We start from the raw sequence: 26,653 nt of genomic DNA, 5'->3' as shown, positions 1-26,653 counted from the left end.
CCATTTTGATATAGATTGATCTAGATTAATTTCATAATTACAGTGAGATTAATCTAGATTAAAAAAAATAATCTATGCCCACTCCTAATATGTATTATACTATATTATACCACAGCAGTTTGGAATCTCCCATTGTGATACACTAAATGGTGTGTTGATTAACTGTCTATGGACGCACACCTATGAAGCAGTACCACTATAAGGTCACTTTTCTGACCGCATAACTCTAGTGTATCAATGTGCCAAGGCACGTTCACCAGTTACAAACCAAAAAAAAGTTGCAAAGCATTACACGCTGAATAGACATGTGTCTGGAAAAACCAGCCATGGATCATCAGCAGAATCTGGTGCAATTCGAAGTGTAACGGCCAAATCAAATTTGAAACATGTCTATTCTCCCTGCTGACCATCACTTGGTCAACTTTGAGCTAGAGAGAGAGAGAGAGAAATAGAGAGAGAGAGAGAGCGAGAGAGAGAGAGAGATTCCCTGCGCAAAATAATAATAAGGCACAATTTAAAAAATTAATAATTTGCCCGTTTTTGGGCGTTTATGTGTGTTCTTGTGGTGTATCGTGTATCAGTTGAGAGAGTAGCCTAATTTATATTAATAGCAAGAGATATTTTCGGATCAATAACTGAGGGAAAGAAATGGAAAATAAATCAAAGGGAGTTTCAGATTGACATGGTGCCTGTTTTGATAAAGTGAAGGCGGATGCTTAAGTGGTGGTTCGCTATTTTAGACATTAATCCCTGTTTTTGTGACTTCTGGGGTGAATTAGATATGTTCTCATCACAATTTTGACATTTGGTGCTGAACAGAGAAGTTGGGTATCAAACACTGCAGCCCCCCCACCTTTACATTGACTCCAATGGAGCACTCAAGCAATCGATCATAAAATGGCATTAAAGTTTCGTTCGAAAAGACATGGAACTCACCGCGAGGTCAGTGGTAAACGACAATAAATTGATCCGAAAATGGCAGCTAAATATGCCTTCATACCGTTGTTTAGCATTTGATGGACCTATTTTTTTTCCAGACGCCGGTGAATAGCAGTAGACATCCAGCTAGTAGGTAGCGATAGTGTGTTGTTTGTGTAGACATCAAGGAGCGAGGTAGAACAGTTGCCCCTAGCACTCAGAAGCTGGTACTGGCTAAACTACAGCTTGCATACAAACCATAGAGAGTAACATAAACAAACAGACCCCCGTTTCCAGTCACGCAGAGTAATACTAGTCAAACCAATTCAATCAATGAAGACGGACAATAATAATTATATCTTCTCTGGAAGCAAAGCCAACATATTGCTGTCCACCTCTGACCACTCGGTGAGTTTCATGTCTCTGCAAACGAAAGTTTAATGCTGTTTTAGGATTGTGCTTGAGTGCTCCATTGGAGTCAATGTAAAGGTGGGGGGGCTGCAGTCTTGGATACCCAAATGCTCCGTCCAGCACCAAATGTCAAAATTGTGATGAGAACATATCTAATTCACCCCAGAATTAGCGAACCACCACTTTAAGCATTTAGAATTTCCAACAAGATGTACAGGGTATTTTTTTTTATCTGTTGATACCCTTAGAACATTGGGCCGACTGACTTGACAACCAAATGCAATGAAAAAGAAACAGCTTGTGGCAGAAGGAAGTAGTTCTACACCAAAGCTTTGTGTTAGCCATTAAAGCATTCAAATAATCCCCTAAATAAATTTCAGACAATGAGGCAACCGTGGTATAAGGGGGGTAATTTACTTCACGGTGTGCATATTACAGGAAAAAATAATGCACACCAAGATGTAACGGTGCATCACCACCTAGGTGTGCATTATTTAAAGCAAAATTTGTTTATCTTGGTCTCATCAGACCACACAACATGGTTCCAGTGATCCATATCCTTGTTCTGTTCATCTCTCTTGAGACCAAGATAAACAAATTTGCTTTAGATGGTGTCAAGCATGTGTGGTGGTAAACAAGTGAGTTTTACACAAAAAGTGCATCATCTGGCTAGTCAAGCATGGCTGTGGGACTGACATGGTTTGGTGATGTATGGATGCCGTCAACATTGGAAATCTGAATTACACCTAAAGAAGCATGCATGTCGACATGCACTGTGACTACAGAAGCAGATCATGATACTCTCCATAGGATTTCATTCAAAACTCACACCCATCTATTTTAGCCAGGTGCAGACTCAAAATGTACAATTCCAATGTACTGAAAGGTTGAAACACACACCGATGACCTCCCTTCAAATCCCTTTTCATTTCGAAATGAAAAAATGAATGTAATTTCTGCCAAAGGTGATTCTACAAAGTATTAAGGCTGTGAATACTTTTGCAAATATGATTTCTTTGTTTTTGTATTTTTATACATTTTCAAAACTGTCAAGACAACTTGTTTTTCACATGGTCATAATGGAATAATCTGTGTAGGACTTTGACAACAGAGATTCGTTTGTAGCATTTGGAATAAGGCTTTAAGATAATAAAATGTAAAAAAGTGATCCAAGAGAACTGTCTCGACCAACTGTCTCCGAAACACATTCATTTTTAAACTGCCAGTTTTCTCGTCGGTAGGCTAGATTGTTCCGCTTTGCCAATGGTGAAACTTGGGGAGATGTAGAAACGGCTGGGCATCACTGCGTGCTTATTGGCTATTCAATTAATGTGATGAAGGATGGTCAAACTTTAGATGCTGCATGCCATGAAAGGGGCAATTTTTCGGTAGCAGCTAGGTTAAATGTTTAGGGGTTGGGAGGGAGGGACTGAACAGTTGTCAACTAACTTACTTGACTATTTCCTGAAATCGGCAACCTACTGTAGGCGACAAAGCCTACACACTGGCCCAGAATATGTATGAATAGCCACTGCGCAGGGCTAACCACCACATAAGAGCATTTCACAAGCTTGTTAGTTCAATGCGATTTGCCAAAGTTGGTTGCTGCACCAATGCGTCAAAAAGGATTCATGGGGGAACAACCCATAATACAAAAAAACCCTCAAAGCCTACCTTAGCGCTTAACCCATTATTGTTTTACCTTAAGTTGTCTTATTTCAACGAAGCTTGTTTGATATAATCAAAGTAGATCCATGCAAACAAATATTTGACTGCCGCATGCCTTCACATCGCGACCGATAGACAACTAGACACAGTGTTTAAATTGGCTTTCGGGAGGTGGTGGAGCCCTTCACTCGCGGTCAAAATAGCTTTTTTTTTTACATCGCCCCATCAGGCAAATACATGTATTCTATGAAGTTATTGCCTATAATTAATATCATACATAAATCAATGTATCAGGCTAGTTATGAGAAAAACAGCAAGGTACCCTCTTTCCTTCTTCACTGTATTAGGTTGCTAAAAATAGGTTAACAGTTAGACCAGTATCACACCTGATGCATTTATGTAGCCTACTTTTTATCATTCTCTCCTGTCAGTTGGCAACAGCATGCTGTTTGAATGTCAGTACTGGGGGAAAAAGCTTTAGTTCTGACCACCATCACTGCATCATCAAGCTACAAAGGTGTAAGACTTTGTAAAGAAAACACCACATCAGAAGCCTATTAAGAATTCAATAATTCATATCAGCCCAATGATGTGAACAATAATTTGTTTTTAAAAAATCAAAAGTTTAATTTTAACTTTCCTATTATATCATGGGTTTAGCATGCATTTATTAGCACATTTTATGCCTAATAATAAGTAACAAAGCCAAAAGAATAAAAATGCATGCTTAGGCCTATGCTGTTCTATTACATGGAGTGAAAGTGTGCACTGTCACTTTAAATCAGGCGGAGTCTGCAAAGAATCTTCTGACTGACAGATTGCCCCTTTGGCTGGCTGATTGATTATTGGGAAAGTTCTTATTTCAGTAGTACTGTATACTTAGTTCAGGTATCTAGCGCCAAGCATTTTAATTGCAACCTAAGATCGAGGAACCCGTTTAATATTTCAAGACGTTTTCCATATGCTTATAAAACCTTCCACCAACTCAGCTATGTGCTTTAGTCCTGAAGTAGGCTACGGTCCCTCTGCCTTTCCATGATAATAATAACACTTCAGTCGCGTCATAAATGTTTGTTTTTTGCCAAATTTAAAACAGTAACTTTGACAAAAGGTGGCAAAGCTGGGTTTGGGGCTCGCTGCAGCAAATTATTTCTAGCGCGAGAGAGATGGACACTGCTCTACTTACAAAGCTAGGATGGACACGCAGGCATCCCTGTCATTTACTTACAATCAACAATCAAATGGCTACACATTCTGACAGAACGATGGATGGAAATCCCAAACTTGATGGTGATTTTCCTGCATTAACAAACTGCTGTTAAAGTAGGCAGACACCCAGGCCCGTTTCTAGGATTTTGAGGGCCCTAGGCAAAGGGGTTGTCGGGGCCCTAGGTTTTTTTTGTAAGCGGGGGGGGGGGGGGGGGGCACCTGACAGGGTAGCCACGGCGCCAGAACTTCTGTTTCGGGTTTCGGAGGGGCCAGACAATTTTTGGATGGCACTTCAGTCATTGTCACATAGCCTACCATTACAACACAATGTCACAGAAACCATAGAAATCTAATGGAACAAACAAGAAGTCACCTTATAGACAGTGTTGTGGCAGGGCAACACATGCATGAAGGGCAATGAATGTATAAAGAGCAAGCATACACCAGCATTTCCTGTGAGGAAATGCAATCTAGTATGATAACTAGTCCCTACAGTTCAATTTATGAAACTTTATGAAGAAAGACCTGGGCAAATATAGCCCATTCCATTCAGTAGGCTCCGCTCATGAAGTAGGCTAATTGAATGTTCAGTTTAACCTGGCCTGTCTCACATGAGAGTATGCCTATATGGCCCAATCAGATTTTTTGACCCTACCACGAAAATCATGATCTGTATTGCCAATCACAAATAAAGAAAAGTCTAATCTTTCCAACCACTTTTAAAATCTAACCAAGGGTGCTCCATTTGTGCAAAACCAACTATTGACTCATAAAACAATAGGCATAGTCCAGAAACTCAAGGCTGAAAAACGAATGAGCAGGCACAGTGGGGGGTTTGGGGGGATGTGATATTGGTAGCAAGAATTCTAACCAAGCCAGGGGGGTCTCCCCGACGAGATTTTTTTTCGTATTGCATCCACCACGCATTTGAAAATACAATCCAAAGTTGTTAGTAATACCGCAGCACACAAATAGGTTACTCTGTAGCGACCCAGGATCACTGAACAACCACCTACGTTACTCCGTGGTTGACAGCTGTGTCAATTATAGGGGACCAATACCCCGGTGCCCTTACCTTGAGTTGTCTTGACCGCAGAATGTATCCCAACCTCTCACTGTAATCCACAAGTTTCCAGAATCATAGTCTCAAATTCCAAAGTGTAATCCATATAATAGCAAGAACGTGGGCTACAATATAGGCTAGCTATCCCAGCGCACTTGTGTGACTCGTGTTATCCGAAATATTGGTCATATGCATGCATATGCACATTGTTCATTCGTTTCTTCTTGCGTTTGTCCACATTCAAAACAGTTCCGTGTCGGAAAAATGAAGCGAAAGGAACAATCGACGTTTGCCCAGTGCGTGTTACAGCACATGGATAATCCTTCACGGATGTTTTTGAAAACATAACACTGTCGCCTAAATGAAGCATCTCGCTGTCTGTGCGATGTCAACTGGCCTGGGGCAGTTTGGTTGCAGTACAGAGAGTAGCCTAATATGTCGCCTTCAACATTAACTTTTATTTTAAAAGCAACTGTCTTGAGCCAAAAATGTAATATAAACTGGCGTCTGCGTAACATCCAGTGAGAGATTATGTAGCTTCATCTTAAGTTTGTATTTGCGCTGAATTTGACGGTTGAACAAATTGGAAGGGGGGGCCCCCTCAAGATAGGGGTACTTTGACTACATTTGTCGTTGCACCTTTTGGCAATTGACATTTTCACGTCGCTGTCGCTGATGCAAACCTATTGGAAGGGGGGCCCCCTCGAGCAGGGGGCATTAGGGAGGCGCTGTTGCTTCCCTCGCAGCAGAGCCCTTCATAAAGATGACATTGCCTTATTATAAAGCTATTTCAAATCGTCGTTGCTGTTGGGTCCATAACCTGCCGTCCTTGGGGGCCCCACCTACTCGGGGGCCCTAGGCAACTGCCTACATTGCGTACCTTAACGCAACAGGCCTGCAGACACCACACTATTCTGCATGGCTGTTCAGTTAACTTTGCCTGAAAGCTAAAACAAATTAAATGACAGCTTACCTCCCTTTTGTAGAAGGGGAGCTTTGAGTGAACCGTGTGATGAATAGTATGACTTGTTTTGTATAGTAGGCTATCATTTATTAATCCTGAGGGAAATTAAGTACAATATATAGATATTTTGTAAGCGCATCGGTCTACTTTGTATTATTATTAAGTGCCTCTTCTGGAGGTCGGTGGCCTATCTTAGTTTGCAAACCAGATATTTGGTGCCAGTTTATCGACCTAAGATGGGTGCTACAAGAAAACTAACCAGATGGCAGTAAAACGCCCGCAAATTATTCCATGTGTGATCCACTCGAAAAAAAATTAAACCAAGTTATCCCACACGATAGGCCTATTCATCCACAACGGGGAAAATTAAATATAGGCCTACCCATCATTGAAAAGCATGGGCGCCAAGGGCGAAACTTTGATTTTGACATTGGTGGGGACACAAAAGTGCTCCAAGACAAAGATCCCAAAAGCTTTTTTGCATTATCGATCATAGGTTCATGTCATGCAGATATAGGGCACGGTCTATGAACGTGGTCATTTATCCACGTCGATTTATAAGCACGAGCGGTGCTGTCCCCATAGCCTATTTGTTTCAAACGTTTATGACGCGCATTGCCGATTTAACGTCACGCTTTCAAAGACGTTGATTATTGGGAGAACGGAGAACGAGACATGGAATAGGTTAGAGGTAGGTGAAATTCATGTGGAGAAAGAAAGAGAGAGAGAGTGGGCAGCACCAACCCTTTGGATGCAGTGATGCACGTGCAACTGAAATTGAAAGAAACGACAGGGAGGGGCGAGAGGCAAAATGGGAGGCGTGGGTACTCAGACCTCCAGACCTACCCCATTCTGCATTCTGCAGTTGAACATACTTGGGAAGTGTTGGTGTTTTTTTTTATTTGTTTGTTTTATTTCGTGTTTTTTTTTTTATTATCATTTTAAATAGGCTACACCCAATCGATCTGGCTTGTGGCCGAATCGATGCTGAATCGTCCATGCCCTGCATCGCGATCCATTGCCACATCGATTACTGTTGACGGCACTAATATACAGGGCCGGTTTTAAGCACAGACGGGCTCGGCCGTCGCCAAGGGCCAAGGGCGCCATGTGAGGAAAGAGCGCCATAATGACACCCTCCGATGCGTAATTTTGCGCAAAAATCAACAAAGCATGGCGAAAGGGCTCCTCACGGCAGCATCCAAACGCCTGTCAGCCAATAATAGTAATACTACTTTCAACTGTCTCTGGGTAGAAGACAAGTCTGTGAACCAATAAACAGACTATAAGCCTGCACCACAAAGCTGTGACAACACACCTGTGACAACAACACCTCTCTGCTAAACGACCTGAACAGTTTCTTTGCCTGTTTTGAAGCAAAAAATGACACTCATCCACATAAAACTCCCCCTCCCCCCCATGATCAACCCCTGTACCTGTCCTCTGCCAGTGTGAAAAGGACACTGGCCACCATCAACCCACGCAAAGCAGCTGGCCCAGACAACATACCTGGCCGAGTGTTTGAAGGATTGTGCAGAAGAGCTGAAGGATGTCTTCACAGACATCTTCAACATCTCTCTGGAGCAAGCAGTCATCCCATCACTTTTCAAAGCTGCTACCATCATACCCGTGCCGAAGAAATCATCACCATCATGCTTCAATGACTACCGTCCTGTAGCACTGACGCCCATAATCATGAAGTGCTTCGAACGGCTAGTCCTGTCACACATCAAAGCCACCCTACCCCCCACCCTGGACCCCTACCAGTTCGCATACCGAGCCAAGTGATCCACGGAGGATGCAATTTGCTCTGCCCTCCATCCAGCCCTCACCCACTTGGACAATAAAGACTCATATGTGAGAATGCTGTTCATTGACTTCAGTTCAGCATTCAATACCATAATACCACAACAACTCGTCAGAAAACTGGACAAACTAGGTTTCAGCACCTCCCTCTGCAACTGCCTGCTGGACTTCCTGATGCAGAGACCACAAGCAGTACGGGTAGGGAATAACACCTCAAACACCCTGACCCTGAGCACGGGGGCTCCGCAAGGTTGTGCTCTCAGCCCCCTGCTGTTCACGCTGCTGACACATGACTGCACAACGACCCACAGCACTAACCATCTAGTGAAGTTTGCGGATGATACAACACTGGTGGGCCTCATCACCAAGGGCGATGAGACTCACTACAGAGAAGAAGTAGACCTGCTGGCCAGATGGTGCAAAGACAACAACCTCCTGCTGAATGTCAACAAGACCAAGGAGATTGTGGACTTTCAGAGGGTCCAAAACCAACTGCCACCACTGACCATCGACGGTGATGCTGTGGAGAGAGTGAGCAGCACCAAGTTCCTTGGAGTGCACATCAGCGACGACCTCTCTTGGACCACCAACACTACATCACTGGCGAAGAAGGCCCATCAGCGTCTCTACTTCTTGCGCAAACTAAAGAAGGCAAGTGCTACACCCTCCATCATGACAACATTCTACAGAGGAACCATAGAGAGCGTCGTGTCCAGCTGCATCACAGTGTGGGGAGGAAGCTACACGGAGAAAAACAGGAAGACACTCCAGCGTGTTGTGAACACAGCGAAGAAGATCATTGGAGTACCACTCCCCTCCCTGCAGGACATTTACACCGCACGCCTCACCCCGAAAACACTGATGATCATCAAAGACACAAGCCACCCTGCACACAAACTGTTCAGCCTCCTGCCCTCTGGAAAGAGGTACAGGCGCCTCCGTTCCCGTACCACCAGGCTTGCAAGCAGCACGATGCATCAAGCAATCAAGACACTGAACACTCAACCCACTCTCCCTCCACTGTCAGCCTCTAGCCAGCCAGGCCACTGACAACCCCCCCCCCCTCATCCCCACCACCATATCTGCGACTGAACATTCCACCTGCACTACTACATCTGTGACTGAACTTTCAACCTGCACTAACTCAAAACATGCACACGCACACGCACACGCACACGCACACACACACGCACGCACACACACACACGCACACACACGCACGCACACGCACACGCACACGCACACGCACACACACACACACACACAAGCACACCGCACTTTCTGCACTAAACCCAAACATACACACACTGACACACAACTCATACTCACACACACACACACACACACACACACACACACACACACACACATACACAGACACACACCGCACTTTCTACCTGCACTAAACACACACACACACACACACACACACACACACACACACACACACACACACACACACACACACACACACACACACACACACACACACACACACACACACACACACACACACTGCTGCACTTGATAGTAATAGTAGCATTTGAAGAAAAATAAATATTAAAATAGGTCTATGTCAGAACGCTATAAAGGACTTTTAGAAAAAAGCACAACAAAATACCTCCTCTTAATGTATGTTCTCTACAAGTCTTCTGTTGTCCAGTCTTGAACTTTAAATGTCTGTATGAGCACTGTCTATGTCCATACTGTCTTATGTCCATGTATGAGTACTGTCTATGTCTATACTGTCTATGTCCTTACCTAGATTAGCCTATGTCTGCATGGGAAAGCAAGAAACGTAATTTCAAATTCTTTGTATGACCAGTGCATGTAAAGAAATTGACAATAAAACCAACTTGACTTGACTTGACTTGACTTGAGAGGGCGGCAGTGTGCAAAGAGGACCAGAGGGAAAGCAGCAGTGCTCTGCTGGGTGGAGAGTCATTTTGTTCTCATGCTGGATTTAAGAGGAACTCAATCATTAAACCAGTCATTGCATAATGCAAGAGTTGCTGAGGGTGTTTTGGAACTATGTGCTTTAATCGACAACCGTTTGTGATTATGGAAAGCCTAATGGGTATGAGGCTGCTGTTTGGAATTTGAGGAAAAAAGAGCTTTGCTTCTGATCTGAGAAATCACTAGTTAGCATGCTAACATTAGCAAAATATGCCAAGCAATGAACTCCAGAACTACAGTAAAGTAGCTGTTAGTACTCACTAATCATTAACACCCACCTGATATCAGCAATGTAAAGTAAGACTGGTCAAATGTGCTAAATTACAATGTGAAATTCAATGTAATTTTAGCTGCCATAGTTAGATCTCCGTCCACAGGGGCGCCGCTAGGAATTTTGGGCCCTATGAAAGATTATAATTTTGGGCCTACACCCCCCACCAACCCCCCCCCCCCACCCCCCCACACACACATTTCCATATTCCAATAACAAAATGTTCAATATCATTTTCACTATCACTTAATTAAAATAGCGCAGATAGCTTACTCAACATTTTCCTTTTCCTTTCTTTGTGCCTACTCCTTGGTTAGTAGCCTACCTATTGCCGCCTGGGTCCGCGACGCAATTTCATAGGGTTACACTCACGGAGCTTATTGGTAGTCGGTGTCAGTCAGGTAACCATAGGCAGTGCAATGCGCAGACCATCCAAAAGGGTTTAGTGACGGGCCGGCAATATCTAACCTGCAGCTGTCTCGTCAAATCGCTGTTCATTTTCTGCATCCAAGTTTTCTGTCGGACTGAAACCGAACGTTACCAGATTGACGAGTTTGAAATGGTACACTGTCTATCAGCACCACGCTGACATTAGTCCAATTTAGACGTCCGATAAGCATTAATTTCCTGCCAAGGGTAAAACTTAGTGATATGAGAACAAAACAATCTCTTGTCCTAGCCATTAGGCTTCTCCGTGTTGTTGCTTTGTTGTGTGAGGGATAATTGTAAAATAGGCACCGCTTGTAAAAAGCACCACTGATTATGATACTTCAATGGATGATGGCAGCATCCAAAACGTAGGCTACAGGTTGTTTGTCAAATATGCGTTCTCCCGCACATTAGTTTCAACTGATGCTGTCGGGTGACCAGAGAGAACCAAAACTTTACTGATGAGAGGGTCAAAACCGAACACAAACAAAAGCAGGGTAACGAGTCGCTGTTGTTAACCCCTCGCGCTGTCAGTCCGCATCTCGCTGACATTGACAGCTGATAGACGTTCAACAATCATCACGAAACAATCTACAAATTTGATATGGACAAAACAAGCCTATCTTGAGCCCTCCATCATGACTGGCATTGCTGTGCAGGATAATGGTTGAATCATTCAGTAATAAAACTTTTGGCGCTAGACCTATTTAGTCTAGGCCTAGTCTGCGAAAATATGATGACCCCCCTTTTGAAAGCATTATTTTTTTTTAATAACAACCCCGTCTTATATTCGGGCCAAAACGGTATATGACCTGAAAATACAATTAAGGTATGCAATTCGCCTTTGGCTAAGCCCCGCCCTCTTTAGTTACAGTTGCTAGGTCGGACAGATAAACTTTCAATGCTGAGATATCAACGTGATTTATGCAGTGACTGCAAATCGCAGCAGTTATTCACTCATAATAAATAAAAAATGCATTCATAGTATTGTGATTATAAGTATTTATTTTCTGAACGGTCATGCGATGCATCACAGCTGTTATGGGCTCTTCTATGGGTATCGATAGGCATTGTAACCAGCACCATGGTAAGCTGAGCTCGCATATCTTTTGAGCCCTGACTCAAACTTGCTAGACGAAAACGAAATCACACAACTTAATGGCTGTAGTCATCTTCAAAGCTACCACAGCAATGTGTAAAATTAACGTTTGGCGTTTATATCTTCAGTAGCTTAACAAAGTCACGTCCATCAGCTGCTAGTCAAAACACTCCTGCCGTGACCGATAGTTAACTTTGCTAGCGGTGTTTCTTCATTAATTAGGTCAGAAATCCAAAATCCTACTCTGAAACAGGTTCGTGGTGTGCTTACAACCTTACTGAAAAGGGACATGAATGAGATGGTGTCATGATCGGAGCACACAAAGTATGTTTTTGATCCGTGTGCTTTCTAGTCGAGTGCGAGGCTGCCGAGACCCTTCAAGGCAGACTATCCAGCTGCTAGTAATATTAGTCCGGTTTTAGGTAAAGAGGAAAGTGATTACCACCTGTTACATCGCGGGGAAACTTGCACATTTGTCATAAATACCCCAGGCACAATTTCCAATCATATTTTAATAATAATACGACCGTATCTCGCTAACTACTTGAAAACATGCGATTTCTGCATTGAGTTCAATGGAGCGCTGTCAAAACTGTCCGAGGTTTGTCCGAGGTCGTCCTTTTGCTGCGCTGTGATTGGTCAAAAAGCACTTTAGGGCGGGCCTTAGCCAAAGGTGAATTCTGCTATTCAATTTAGCCTAACAATATCTGAGTGAAGACGGTGGCCAAAAGGGTGGTTGCTTTCACATTTGCCCACCACTCTGTGGTTAAGATTTCACTTAATCCCCACGAAGCAAGCGATTTGTCAGCCCTGATGCAATCGCTTCGGCAGTAGGTTATGGTCGTCAGGAAAGTATTACAGTTTGAGGCTCATAGTTTATCAAAAACGTTATCCACTTTTGCCGTTTGTGCGCGGTGACAATAAAGGTGGAGTTTTTAAATAGGCAGGAAATGTGTTAACGTGCTCTCTTGGAGGCTAATCCATGGATTCTTACTATTTGATAGCATTTGAAAACGCAATGTCATTGAGTGAGCATAGCCTTCCTTCTTTCTTGGAGAAAAATTGAGTGACCAGTTGCCTGCCTCTTCTGGCCCTCTCCTTTTTCTCCCGTCTTTCCTAAAGTTTTTGCCAACCTGCCTTCACTACTCTGTCACCAGCAGCTCACCATCATGTGATTAAGACATAGATTGTATATTACTAACATTCTATGGGTTAGCCCACGGCCACGCCTAAGACCTCAGTCGTTCTGTACACCTGGTGCCAGCATTTTTCGGATGATGTCCGATTCAACGCCTCGCGCGTTGCCAGATTGGACCACACCATTTCGCAAGAGCTCAGGGGGAAGGGTACATGACAATATAATAAAGAACTGATGAAAACGTTATATTATTATTATGGAAATTGGCAGTTGTGGGTTTGATACGTTTATCCAATTACAATTTCTTTGTAATTAGACATTTCTGGAAAAAAGAGAATCAATATTTTTTTATTAATAGCCATCCACGGGCCGTTTGGGCCGTGCTGCATTGGTCTGGGCCTTTAGAATCAGTACCACCTTTCCTCCCCTGGCGGCGCCCATGTCCTTCCATCCACTTGAATGAGTTACTTTGTTAGCTTGTTGATAGCTTTAAAAAACATTATTTCCAGTCCAGAATGACAATCAAGTAACAGAACCACAGACAAAAATACACAGCGTGTTTTCGTGCTGAGTGATGTAGTATTTCAGACATAGGCTAGAGCATAGGGTATTTAATATATTTTGCATATTATGAAATTCATTAGCGTGACAGCTCTTCAGCCCAGCCATCTTCCCCTTTCTCTCACTCTGTCCCTCTCCAGTTCACCTAGCTCACCTAGGGCACCAAATAAGCCAGAACCGGCCCTGTATACATTAATGTTGAAATGCCAGCTCAGGCATCTCACATTCCTTATTTGTGATAAGCACAAAAAGAATGTCCTGTGGTCATGAGAGTTCCATAGTGCAGTGATTACCCTAGATAGTGCATTGCTACAGTCCCTGGTAGTGAAAAATAGTGGGGTAGAAGCTGTGTTGAAAAACGTTGCATGCTTGAATAACTGGAGGATACAGGGCTTCAGGCCAGTCCCCAATGATGATGTCCTTATTAGTGTCCTGTGTGTTGTTGAACAGTTGAATGGCCCATGGGACAAACTGGGACCTCCTTACGCCAGGGACACATACACGCGAATTTGGCCAAGCAAAAGCAAACACCACACATACCTATGCGAAGGCAAGCAAACAGGAGCGAAGCGGTGCAAAGATATTTGACCAAGTTTAATATCATGCAAATGAGGAGCCTCAAGCTCCATGTCCACCACTGACCCTGCCTTCCTAACCAGGCCATCCAGGCATCCAGTGTCTCTCTTCCTAATCCTAATACCCCAGCACGCCACAGCATAGAAGAGCACACTGGCCGTGAGAGACTAGTAGAACATAAACAGGAGTCGGCTGCAGACATCGAAGGACCTCAGCCTCTGAGGACATAGAGCCTCCTCTGGCCCCTCTTGTAGAGTGCATCTGAATTTGTGGAACAGTCCAGTTTATTAGTGTGTGTGTGTGTGTGTGTGTGTGTGTGTGTGTGTGTGTGTGTGTGTGTGTGTGTGTGTGTGTGTGTGTGTGTGTGTGTGTGTGTGTGTGTGTGTGTGTGTGTGTGTGTGTGTGTGTGTGTGTGTGTGTGCGCGATTCACCTCCTCCAGGTTTGCGTAGTACCCAGACCTCTTCGTTGCTGCTGCTGTGATGTCCACTCAGAGTTGGAGAGCCATGAGGAGAACTGACATGCTGACCACGAGAACCTACACACAGAGACACACACAGAGACACACACAGAGACAGACACACACAGAGACAGACACACACACACACACACACACACACACACACACACACACACACACACACACACACACACACACACACACACACACACACACACACACACACACACACACACACACACACACAGAGAGAGAGATTATACACACCGGTGGAGAACTGCCATGCTGACCACAAGAACCTACACATACATGTGTCACACACCAACTGTATCTCGTGCTATTCGTGAATTCAATACGAAAAAAAAACCTAGAAAAAATCAACTGTAAGCCTCGTGGTGCCGTTACGAATAGCCTCGTTTCTCGTGGTTGGGTGACGAAACGGGGTATTGACAATTTGGGTAGTTTGGTTCTGGGGGGAAGAATAATGGGGACGGACGTCAACAATCAAGCGTGAGTGAAGGGTAACTGGAAATGACGTAATCAAACATTTCAAACAAGTGATTTAGGGTTAGGTTTAGGGTTAAGGTTAGGGTTAGGTTTAGGTTTAGGGTTAAGGTTAGGGACAACGTCTGAGGAAGGGAGAGATGACATGAAGCTGACACAACAACAGCGCTCCCCTCCCGGAATACACGCTGAACGGAACTATTCGAAACGGCACCACAAGGCTTACAGTTGATTTTTTCGCAAGACTGGGCTCCACACACACACACACACATACTGTACACACACACAGTGAGGAGAGTTGACATGCTGACCATGTGAGTACACACACACACACATACTGTACACACAATCACAGACATACACACACACACATACATATTGTATACTACATTATATACACACACACACACACACACACATATATATATATATATATATATATATATATACACTACATTATAAACACTCCGTGAGGACAAATGACATGATCACGCAACCCTACACACACACACACACACACACACACACACACACACACACACACACACACACACACACACACACACACACACACTTGAATTGCTTGTTTGTATCAAAACATTTCAAAACAAACCATCAAATTGTATTTAATGGCTAATTGCCTAACCTGTGCAAGGGGAAAGCCCAACTGGCTACCCAAGAGAGCAGCAGTGTGGTGGGATGGCGAACAGCACAGTATCATGCTCAGGGTACCTCAGTCGTGGAGGAGGATGGGGGGCAGTAGAGTGCCATGCTTAGGGTACCTCAGTCATGGAGGAGGATGGGGTGCAGTAAAGTACCATGCTCAGGGTACCTCAGTCATGGAGGAGGATGGGGGACAGTAGAGTAACTCAGTCATGGAGGAGCATGGGGGACAGTACAGTGCCATGCTCAGGGTACCTCAGTCATGGAGAAGGATGGGGTGCAGTAGAGTACCATGCTCAGGGTACCTCAGTCATGTAGGAGGATGGGGGACAGTAGAGTACCATGCTCAGGGTACCTCAGTCATGGAGGAGGATGGGGGACAGTAGAGTACCATGCTCAGGGTGCCTTAGTCATGAAGGAGGACAGGGGACAGTACAGTGCCATGCTCAGGGTAACTCAGTCATGGAGTATGTGGGACATTAGAGTACCATGCTCAGGGTACCTCAGTCATGTAGGAGGATGGGGGACAGTAGAGTACCATGCTCAGGGTAACTCAGTCATGGAGGAGGATGTGGGACATTAGAGTACCATGCTCAGGGTACCTCAGTCATGGAAATATGATAATGCCAGATGATTCCTGGATCATTCATTCAGTTTATAATATGATTGATGATCATGGAACTGCAAGATAATTGCAAAAACAGTAATTCTGTCTGCAATATGAGCAATTTTTGCCAGCTGAACAATAAGCAATATGATGGATGGCAGCAACAGGGGCAGATTGTGATTGGCTGTCCAGGGGCTCTAGAGTAAGGAAGGAGTCTTCTCAAACTACACACCCAAGCGATGGAACTACTTATTGCGTGCGCGCACACACACACACACACACACACACACACACACACACACACACACACACACACACACACACACACACACACACACACACACACACACACACACACACACACACACACACACACACACACACATTTTTGGTTCATATTATGGACCTTTGTTGAAGTTCTAAGATTGAAATTGTAAGTAATGAATAAGTTAAAATATTGAGCATATAAATGAATAACTTGAAATATTGAGCACCTAAATTAATAAGGTGCAACGGTGACTAAATAAACAAATTAGTTGTAAAACTAGGTACTTTTTCACATACAAATTGGCCATGTCGTGCTATGTCATGTCGAGCTGGTGTGTTGTTAAGTCAACCTGGTTGGTTTTCCCATTATAAACTGTGTTACCCAGAGTATGGTTGGAGTTACGTTTTTGGTGTTGTCATGTAGCATTACTTTACATAGGCCTGTATAACTTAAGGCAGACGGATATCTAATATATCAGCTCTAGGCTATATATAGCTTGAGCGACATCATATTTGGATGCTACAATGTTTCTGCCTCCGATTTCAAAATCGAGTAATAAAGTGTCAAACATAAGAGAAGCCTGGGGAAGTCTGATTGGGTGGGAGCCATGATTGTTTTTTGATTCACCGGTGAGGGTGAGCTGACGCACAGCATTCTGGATAGTAGCGACAGTACCCGCTCAGCTGTGTTCAGCCGGGCAAAAAAAGAAGTGCTGGTTTTCAAGCTGTGCCCTGCCGTGCCATTCTTGACTAATCGAAACACAAAAAACGGCGGCCAAGTTTGTGCTGTGTCGAACTGTAAAAAACGGGCAGTTGAAAAGGGCCATTAGAGCACCTGGAGAAATCATTTGCTTCCAAGAATTCTGACCAGCAGTGTGTGTGTGTGTGTGTGTGTGTGTGTGTGTGTGTGTGTGTGTGTGTGTGTGTGTGTGTGTGTGTGTGTGTGTGTGTGTGTGTGTGTGTGTGTGTGTGTGTGTGTGTGTACCTGTGTGTGTGTGTACCTGTGTGTGTGTCTTCATCAATGTTATGGCCAAAAGAAGTGAAGAGGAGTTGTTGTCGGGGAGGAGCAGGGTGGGGATGGGGCAGGGAGGAGGGGAGAGACAGGATATGACAGGTTTTGGACAGGAAGTGGGAGAGGTCCCCATTCGCCATGGCAACAGGGGCTAAAGGGCGGAGCCGTATCCGTAGATACTGCTGAGTCAAGACTCCTGAACAATAAACAATAAACAACCAAAACAACAACAATAACGGGGACAACAAAACAGCAGAAGAAGATTCACTTCCAATACTCTCAAAGGAAATAACTAAGCAACTACGGAAACTTAATGCACCAACTGAACATCAATACAACAAACCTTAATCAATTAACTTACCATTGAAGCTTAACAAAATAACCACAGCCTAAAAGAAACTTAATCAACTAACTATTGAAACTATGGAAACCTCATGCACCTACGAAATATCAACAAAATGAACTTTAACCACATTCAACATAATCACCTTCGAACTATTTAAACCTTAAGGTATAAGCCACAGACTAAGAAACGAAGCTGAATCATGTTTTAACTTAAACACTTAATCACTTTATAACTGTGGATACTCAACATGCTAACCTAAGACTAAGAAATGAATCTTAATCAACCATCTAACTATTGAAAATTTATTCACTATACTATATGAATATTAATCACTTTCTAACCATTTAAACCTACCCAGATAGCCACTTGGTTTGGAGTGGATCCGTTTTAAGCCGTCTGCCTCCGTTTCTAGGTCAAATGAGGTTTCTGATTGTGGTGCGGACCCGTGCCAGAATCAGAACTGTGTCTTGAAAATTCAGAGTCTGTACTGGTTTTAAGAGGCTGCACTGACCTGGTCCAGATGCGTTTTGCTGCCACTAAAACAGATGTTTTTACATGTCATACAGTGATATGGCCCAGATCCGTTTTGTTGCCTCTACAACAGATGTGTTTTTACAAGTCATACACTGATATGGCCCAGATTCGTGAGCCAGATAGAAAGCGATGCTGTTCCACCAGGTTCCATATTGATACGTGCCACATCCGTAAATCAGATTGCAGCCGAAGGTAGCAAAATATGCGTTTTTAAAAGTCATGCACTGATATGGGCCAGATCTGTGAGACGAGTCTAAGGTGCCGTTTCCACATAGCTGGATATTTTTATATGTGGATATTTTTTTCTCCTGCTTGTATTGGTTTTGCATTGGTTTTGGCCTTCCGTTTCCACGTAGCAGATATTTAAAAATCCAGGTGCAGGAGAAAAAAATAGCAGGAGAAAAAAATATCCTGTTTAGGGGTCTGAAACGCATTTGTTACAATGGAGGATTTTTTTTATCCACATGTTGCGTTTCCACGTAGCAGGAGAAAAAAATACCCTGCTAAAAAAATATCCTGCTACGTGGAAACAGCACCTAAAACGATGCTGATGAACTGGCAGTTAAAGTCGTTCCACCAGACCCATACTGACACGTGCCAAAACAGATTACAGCGGAATGTAGCAACCGTTGGTCTTTGGAACCCTGACGTGCGTGGGAATCCATTTAAAATGTTAAAATGTTTGTTTCATCGAGTATGGAAGGAGAATCGCCACACACCTGTGGATAAACATACAACAAGTAAGTGTTTTCTGTTAATATTAAATAGCCTACGTGTTGCTTAAATACCAGCTGTATTTTTACTGAAGTTGACAGTGACTGCATGTAGTGACATCTTGAAGAAAAAGTAGCAGGCAGTTGCTGTCTCTGTCTTGAGGTCAGTGACAGAGACTAGCTGTACAGCTAGGGCTATTGCCTAATAATTTCGTATGTCTCTGTACAGGGCACTATAATAAATCTGTGAACTAAATTGCTTTCTTAACAGTGGTTACAACAAAATGCAGAGGGTGCTGCAAAACAACTATTGCTTCGACAGTAGAGATAACAACTTTTAAAGCTTAACAGGTTTTTTTGTTGTTTGTTTTATCAGATACCTCAACAGGACCTCAGTCGTAGGCTATCCCTTGGGAAGATGACAGATGACCACAAAACAGAAGAAGCATAGTGGTAGGACTAGTATTATACTCATATGTAAGCATACACAATGCTATAACTAGACTCTCATAATTTAAGACACTCTTTACTGTCACGTCAAGTGTTTGACTTCCCTTAACACTAGTTCTAAAGGTAGCTTCACTGCTTAACGGAATCATTACTGGCTTGGCTCGCTGTGCGTTTGGACGCAGTTGCGAGGCCGTAGAACGGAGCGATGCCAGCTTCAGCTCACACCGTACAACGGCAATTATTAGTCCGCGGAACGGAGCGAGGATGCAGCCTTGCACAGTGTGAGCTGAAGCTGGCATGACTCCATTCTACGGCCTCACAACTGCGTCCAAATGCACAGTGGGCCAAAACAGTTTTGATTCCGATAGGCGGTGTCGCTACCATTGCGTCAACTTCAGTTGCTTCAGTTTCTACTAAAATCTTGAACCAGCCGTAAATGCTTACAGCATTTTTTCTTTCTCCCGCAGGAAGTGATTCAATGATGGACATCATATTGGTGAAAATAACTAAATAGAAGATGTTTCTGATCTCGAAATTCCTGTGCCCGAGTACGCTTTCTCAAGGGTGATGTGCAGTTGTTGATCCTCGTGCACAGCATATTTGTCTTTGTGTAAATAAACTCAATAAGCCGTAAGTAAGGTGTGGAAAATGTTTTTTAGAAGAATCAAAGAGGATCTGGCACGGATCTGCTACACGGATCGATTTTATGGACCCGTACAGCATCTGTAACGGCATGGTCATACGGCTCTGGAACAGTGTTGGCGCACACTGGTAGCGACACCGCTAAACAGTATCAAAACTGTTGGCCCGCTGTAAGATTGGACGCAGTTGCAAGGCCATAGAACGGAGCCGTGCCAGCTTCAGCTCACACTGTACAACGGCTGTGGCCCCACTCCGTTACAGAGTACAGTGGCTATCTGGGTAAGGTATCAACCATACTCTAAGAAATGCACCTTAATGACACTCTAACTTTCTAAACTAAGACCATACTCAAAGAAATGCAAACTGTTGAACTTACATGTAAAAAACAAAACTAAGAAATTAACCTCAATAAACTTCTAACTACTTAAACCTAATGTAAAAAACATACTCTAAGAAATGCACCTTAATCACTTTCTAAACATGGTAAGATCTAACTATTTTAACTGAATTTAAATGAGCAAATAATCTACTTTAACCATTGAACTATTGTGATGGACTGTTTTTATTTCAATGTATGTGTTTATGTTCATTCTATTATTTGTATATCCATGTATATGGGTCATTCTACGTTTCCAGTGCGCTTTTGGAAAACGTAAAATGTGAATTATCAGTAAAAAAAAAAATCAAATAAATGACATAGATGTTTCCATAGTGTATATATTTAAGTTTTCAAACAAACAAATTGCCAAGCTGAATCTTAAATCATTTGATAAATACTCTAATGAAAGTGAACATTTACTTGATTATTTTGTCAACAGTGTCATTTCAAACATATATAAAAATACTACAGAGTTGAAACAACATACGTTTGACAGTGGTTATGTCCCTTAGAAATAATAGTGTGGTATGAATTGTCTGAAAAACAGCTCCCGTAGGATTTTGATGCTAAAATTGATTTTATTATTTAGAATTTTCTGACCCTGTTATACCCCTCCTCTAGGGGGCGCTTTTTGGCCCTGGCCAGTATAGCTACCGAACCCTACTAATACTAATAATTATCACATTTTCACAATCTTGGTGTCAATTACAGGGTTATTGATGATGCTGAGTCCATTTATGACAGTTTCATTATGGTCAGAAGTTGCTATTACACATATTTCAGAGATTTAAAGGCTATTTTGTCCACCTACAAGCCTCCTGTGGGGGATATGACTACTATGGCATCCGTCTCATTGGATCTGTGCACATAATATAAATAATAAAGATTTCAATTCTATTAGTGTCAGTACAGTGAGAAAATGATGGGTTTCAAATTTTATGACCCTTTATGGCCCTCCTCTAGGGGGCGCTTTGTATACTCGGCCAAGATACATAGTGCAACCATAAATGCAGCAATAAAGATCCGATTTTCACAATAATGGTATCAAATTAGGGGTTGTAGAGGATCCTGAATCCATTCATGGCAGTTCTACTGTGATCAGAAGTTGTTATGACTCCTGCCACCAGGAGCAACTTGGCGTTAAGTATCTTGCTCAAGGACACAACGATGCAGTCAGGTCGAGCAGGGCTCGAACCTGCAACCTTTAGGTTGCCGACTGGCTGCTCTACCACCTGAGCTACCACCGCCCACAATATACCCCTATATAACCCTAGGATATTAAATATATGATATTAAAGGCTGTGCACAAGGCTGCCGTTAGGCATAAGCACAGTAAACAGAGCGCTTTTAGAGCCTCAACCACTTTGCCCCCAAAATTGTTACCTCCGAAATTGAGACTGACTAAAAACATAATGAAAAAATATTGAATTACATTTCAAAACATTTTTGTTAGTTATCAAAAGGGCCATCATTTTTCAGACATACTGTAATTGTGAATACAGGAATTAGCATCATTATTAGTAGCAGTAGTAGTAGTAGTATTTACTTATGAGGGGGCCTCCTGACCAGTTATGCCCAGGCACCCAAAACCTTAGCAGCGGCCCTGGCTGTGCTTATTACTTTTGAAATAGCCTATAGGCTACTGGAAAACATACAGAGAGCAGTGAGAACTCATTTTGGCTTGGGCACATTGCTTTGAGCAGAGAAAATGAAAAAATATATACCTGAATAGCATGTCAATCACAGTAGGCCTATATCTCTTTTTTTAAATAAAAATGGGAAAACCACAGAGCTTCTGCTCATGTTGGAATATTGACCTGGACATATAATAACTAGGCCTACATACAGGTAAGCTCTGAATAACTTAACAACTACAATTGATCCAAATTAGAACAATTTAGTAAGTAGAGCAGTCATGGGTGAGCGGTTAGGGCATCAGACTTGCATCCCAGAGGTTGCCGGTTCGACTCCCGACCCGCCAGGTTGGTGGGGGGAGTAATCAACCAGTGCTCTCCCCCATCCTCCTCCATGACTGAGGTACCCTGAGCATGGTACCGTCCCACCGCACTGCTCCCCATGGGGCGCCACTGAGGGCTGCCCCCTTGCACGGGTGAGGCATAAATGCAATTTCGTTGTGTGCAGTGTTCACTTGTGTGCTGTGGAGTGCTGTGTCACAATGACAATGACAATGGGAGTTGGAGTTTCCCAATGGGCTTTCACTTAGATGTTGGGAATGGGGTTAATATCAGAAGGGGGAAATAACGTGCGTACTGGACTGAAGTGTTGGAATAGTGTAGCCTACTTTTCAACGGGACTTTTTAAACTTCATGGACAATCTGCACGAGCAACAAATCAGACCGTGTGTGTCCAGCACGAGAGCTAAATAGGCTATAACAGGCTCCTAAGCAATGATGCCAACTTATTATATTGTGTGACGTCATCGGTTGAATGCTCCATTCATTTCAACTGGGCTCCCCAACGTTCGCACGTCTGTTATTTTTCGATAACGGACGGGTTGGTCTATAACAGAACGCTGTCAATGGCAACAAGACTTTTCACTGCTAAAGCGACTTTTCAACAAGACTCTTATCAGCTGCTGTGATAGACAACACCTGTTGTCCTGGCTACCTAGCTGTTGCCTAGCGGTGTTCCACAACGGCACTGTTTTGTTTTGCGCAGCAACAATCTTAACATTAAATAGGCCTAAAGAAATGTCCCCGCCATGTGTGAATCATTTAAGTATATCCATATAATAAGCGGGTTAACTTTCGGCTAGTCGGTCGCTTTGTGGAATAGCAGCACTTCAGAGAGATCGTGTCGGGGTCTAAAGATTCTCTCTGTCGTGCTGCTATTCCACGGTAGCGACCTTCTCGCCGAACGTTAACCCTTACTTAGCGACTTCACTTCTTTTTTACTGCATGAACAATGGACATAACACGAATGCACAGGCTCTGTAACATTTTCCAACACGGTTGTGTTATTTTTTAATCTTGTGCGATGACTATGCTTATGCTGCTGTCATTCGGAAACGGCAACATGTTGGCAGACAACTTTCTCTTGTTGTTTGTGCCGCACGGTAGACTACCCTATCAACTCAAATAGTGAAGCGAGTACTCTCTCCACACGTCTTCCAGACTCTCAGACGATGGTCGCTAGAAACTTTCATATAAAAAGTATGTGACAACAAAATGTGCTCCAGTCCACATTGCTGGAAAGCCGCCGCTTTGACTCAAAGGAAAATACTGTTTGCTTGGTCACGCCTCCTTGCAATAGAGATGGAAAGGCGGTCTGAATCAGAGCAAGGTGATGTGCGTTGCGCACGAGAACAAATCCTGAAATTGACAGTTTCTAAAAAGTTTTAAGAGATATTATCCGGTTTGTACCGATGCGGACAGTCAAGATATGATGCATCTCGATTTTATTTGTGTTTCTTACCGATGCAGACGTTTGCAAATTGATGCAACCGTACCGTATAGGTCGTATCGATTTTCCAATACGTATCGGTGAATCTTCCCTTCCCTAGTAGATTTGATCGTATTGGTCTTAAACACATACATGTTGAATTTCATGCTTGTATCATAATTTTCAAGGTCAATTCTATGCAATAAATCAATTTCTGTAGCCTTATTTGGCGGTCATCTTGGAAAATAGCCACCATTTCAAGTGGCCAATCAGGCAGATTTGATTGTATTGGTCTTAAGCACATACCTGCCAAGTTTCATGCTTGTATCATAATTTGCAAGATTGGTGTCAAATTGGCCTTGTAGCCGCTCTACTACTATATCGTAGTGCAGTGTTGCCAAAAGAAAATCAGCCAAAGTCGCTATTGGCTCTCTGAAAAGTCGGTAGATGACGTTACGTACGCACGGCGCGCTGATGTACAGAAACCGTGCCTTCATCCACAGCACAAATGGGCGGTGCTAGCTACTTTTTGGAGATCAGTGCTAATCTGCAGCCCTGTTTCACCATGGAAAACACTTCTGACGGCGGCGCAGAGTCACAATTATGTTGAAAAATTTGTCACTGAAAATGCACGTTTTAAAAAGTCGCCAGGTGCACTAAACAGTCGATAAAGGCGCTAGATTTGTTTTTTAGTCGCCAAGGACGTCAAAAAGTCGCTAAATCTAGCGTCAAAGTCGCTAATTTGGTAACACTGCCGTAGTGGCCCGAATATAAGAAGGGTTTTTTGTTATAAAAATAATGCTTCAAAAGGGGGGGTCGTCTTATTTTCGGAGACTAGATTATATAGCGCCAAAATAATGTTGTACTTAACCTGAATGATTCGGCCAATCCTTCATAACAATGCCACAACACTTGATGGAGGGGTCAAGAGATTGTTTTGTCCATATCAAATTTGTAGATTCTATCCGCGTTTCGTGATAACTGTTACATGTCTATCAACTGTCAATGTCAGGATGGTGTGGACCGACAGAGCGAGGGGGGAACAACAAAATCGCCACTCATTGCTCTGCTTTTATTTGTGTTCAGTTTCGACACTTTCATCAGGAAAGTTTTGATTGGTTTCGGCTGTTCTCTCTGGTCATCCGACAGCACCAGTTGAAACTAAAATGCGGGAGATGAACGCCGATTTGACGAACAACCTGTAAGTTTTGGATGCCGTCATCATCAGCCATTAAATGATCATCTGTGTGCGCTGGAGAGCAGTACCTTTGATAAGCGGTGCCTATTGGTCAACATCCCTCACAACAATGCAGCAACACATAGTAATGGCTAGGACAAGAGATTGTCATGTTCATATAAAATAACTACGATTTTTACCCTTGTTTGGCACGAAATTAATGGTTATCAGACGTCCAAATTAGACTTATTTTTACAAGACTAATACCAGCGTGGTGCTGATAGACAGCGCACCAACTCGTCAATCTGCTGTTGGTCACGTTCGGTTTCAGTCCGGAAAACTTGGATGCAGAAAATGGATAGTGTTTTGACGAGACAGCGGGAAGTTACCAGTGCTCTGTGCAGATTGATTTCTTTCAGGTGAGGCATGACACCTCATCCACATTGCAGAATCTAACCCCTAGCATCACTAACTTTGTCCTTCTCATTTTTGTCAAAAACATGATGTAAAACCTGTGTGATTGTATATCATCTCTCAATTTTTGCACACTGGAAATGGGAGATGTGCACTGACTCATTTTGTTAAAATAGAGGTGGCTGACAAAGTCAAAGGGGGGTTAAAAATTCTATATGCCCCGGTCAAAATGACCCAAACACCTTCTATGTAACAAAAACAACAACACCTTACAAGGGTTAAGTGGGACTGTGGAGGGGGACATCAAGCACTGGTGTCACTTCCATCCTTGTGGCAGTTAAAATTGGTGTTGTGCTCCAAACACAATTCCGTTGCCTTCTTTACAATGTCAATACACTTTTGAATCTTAAATCCTAATTGCTACCATCCTCTATTGTGTTTGTCAATGGCTAATGTATTTCACAACACCTGCATCAAAGGCACGCATCGTCGACTATCAGGGAATGTGTTTATGTTTATGTTCATGTTAAGGGTTAAAGAGGAAATGATGTAATAGAGTAGAACTAAACAGGAAGTGATGTGACACCTGGCCTGTTGATGAAGAGAGAAGTAGCCAAGAGGGTTTAAGGCTTTTAGGGTGAAACAGGATATGATGTAACACTTGGTCTCTTGACGACCTTGACCATGTTGGAGGCGAAGTATCCAATAGGGTTTAAGGGTTAAATAATAATAATAATAATGATAATTTAAAAATAACAACAATAATAATGACTTGGCCACCTGGTCTCTTGATAACTTCCACCATGTTTGAGGGGAAGTATCCCACACGGTCATTTCCTGTTCTGTTGTCATGGATACAGCCTTTCCAGCGACCGTCAGCATGCTGCTCCAGGACCTGAAACACACACACACATACACACATATGGATACACACCCCCCGCACACACACACACACACACACACACACACACACACACACACACACACACACACACACGGATACAAACACACACACA

General features: G+C 43.1%; 1 protein-coding gene across 1 annotated transcript in view; it reads right to left on the bottom strand.

Moving 5' to 3' along the window:
* LOC134458821 (caskin-1-like) overlaps positions 1–26,653 on the bottom strand; it is a 97,208-nt gene that overhangs the window by 67,277 nt on the left and 3,278 nt on the right. The window contains exons 4-5 of the mRNA XM_063211226.1: positions 26,418–26,532; positions 14,501–14,605 (exon numbers count right to left, since the gene is read on the bottom strand). Coding sequence (XP_063067296.1) covers positions 14,501–14,605; positions 26,418–26,532 — 220 coding nt within the window. The remainder of the gene's footprint in view (positions 1–14,500; positions 14,606–26,417; positions 26,533–26,653) is intronic.

The sequence above is a fragment of the Engraulis encrasicolus genome, chromosome 1 (assembly GCF_034702125.1).
Source record: "Engraulis encrasicolus isolate BLACKSEA-1 chromosome 1, IST_EnEncr_1.0, whole genome shotgun sequence".
Taxonomy (NCBI): domain Eukaryota; kingdom Metazoa; phylum Chordata; class Actinopteri; order Clupeiformes; family Engraulidae; genus Engraulis; species Engraulis encrasicolus.
Note: the sequence above shows the minus strand (reverse complement) of the source record. Positions and strands in the feature narration are given on the sequence as shown.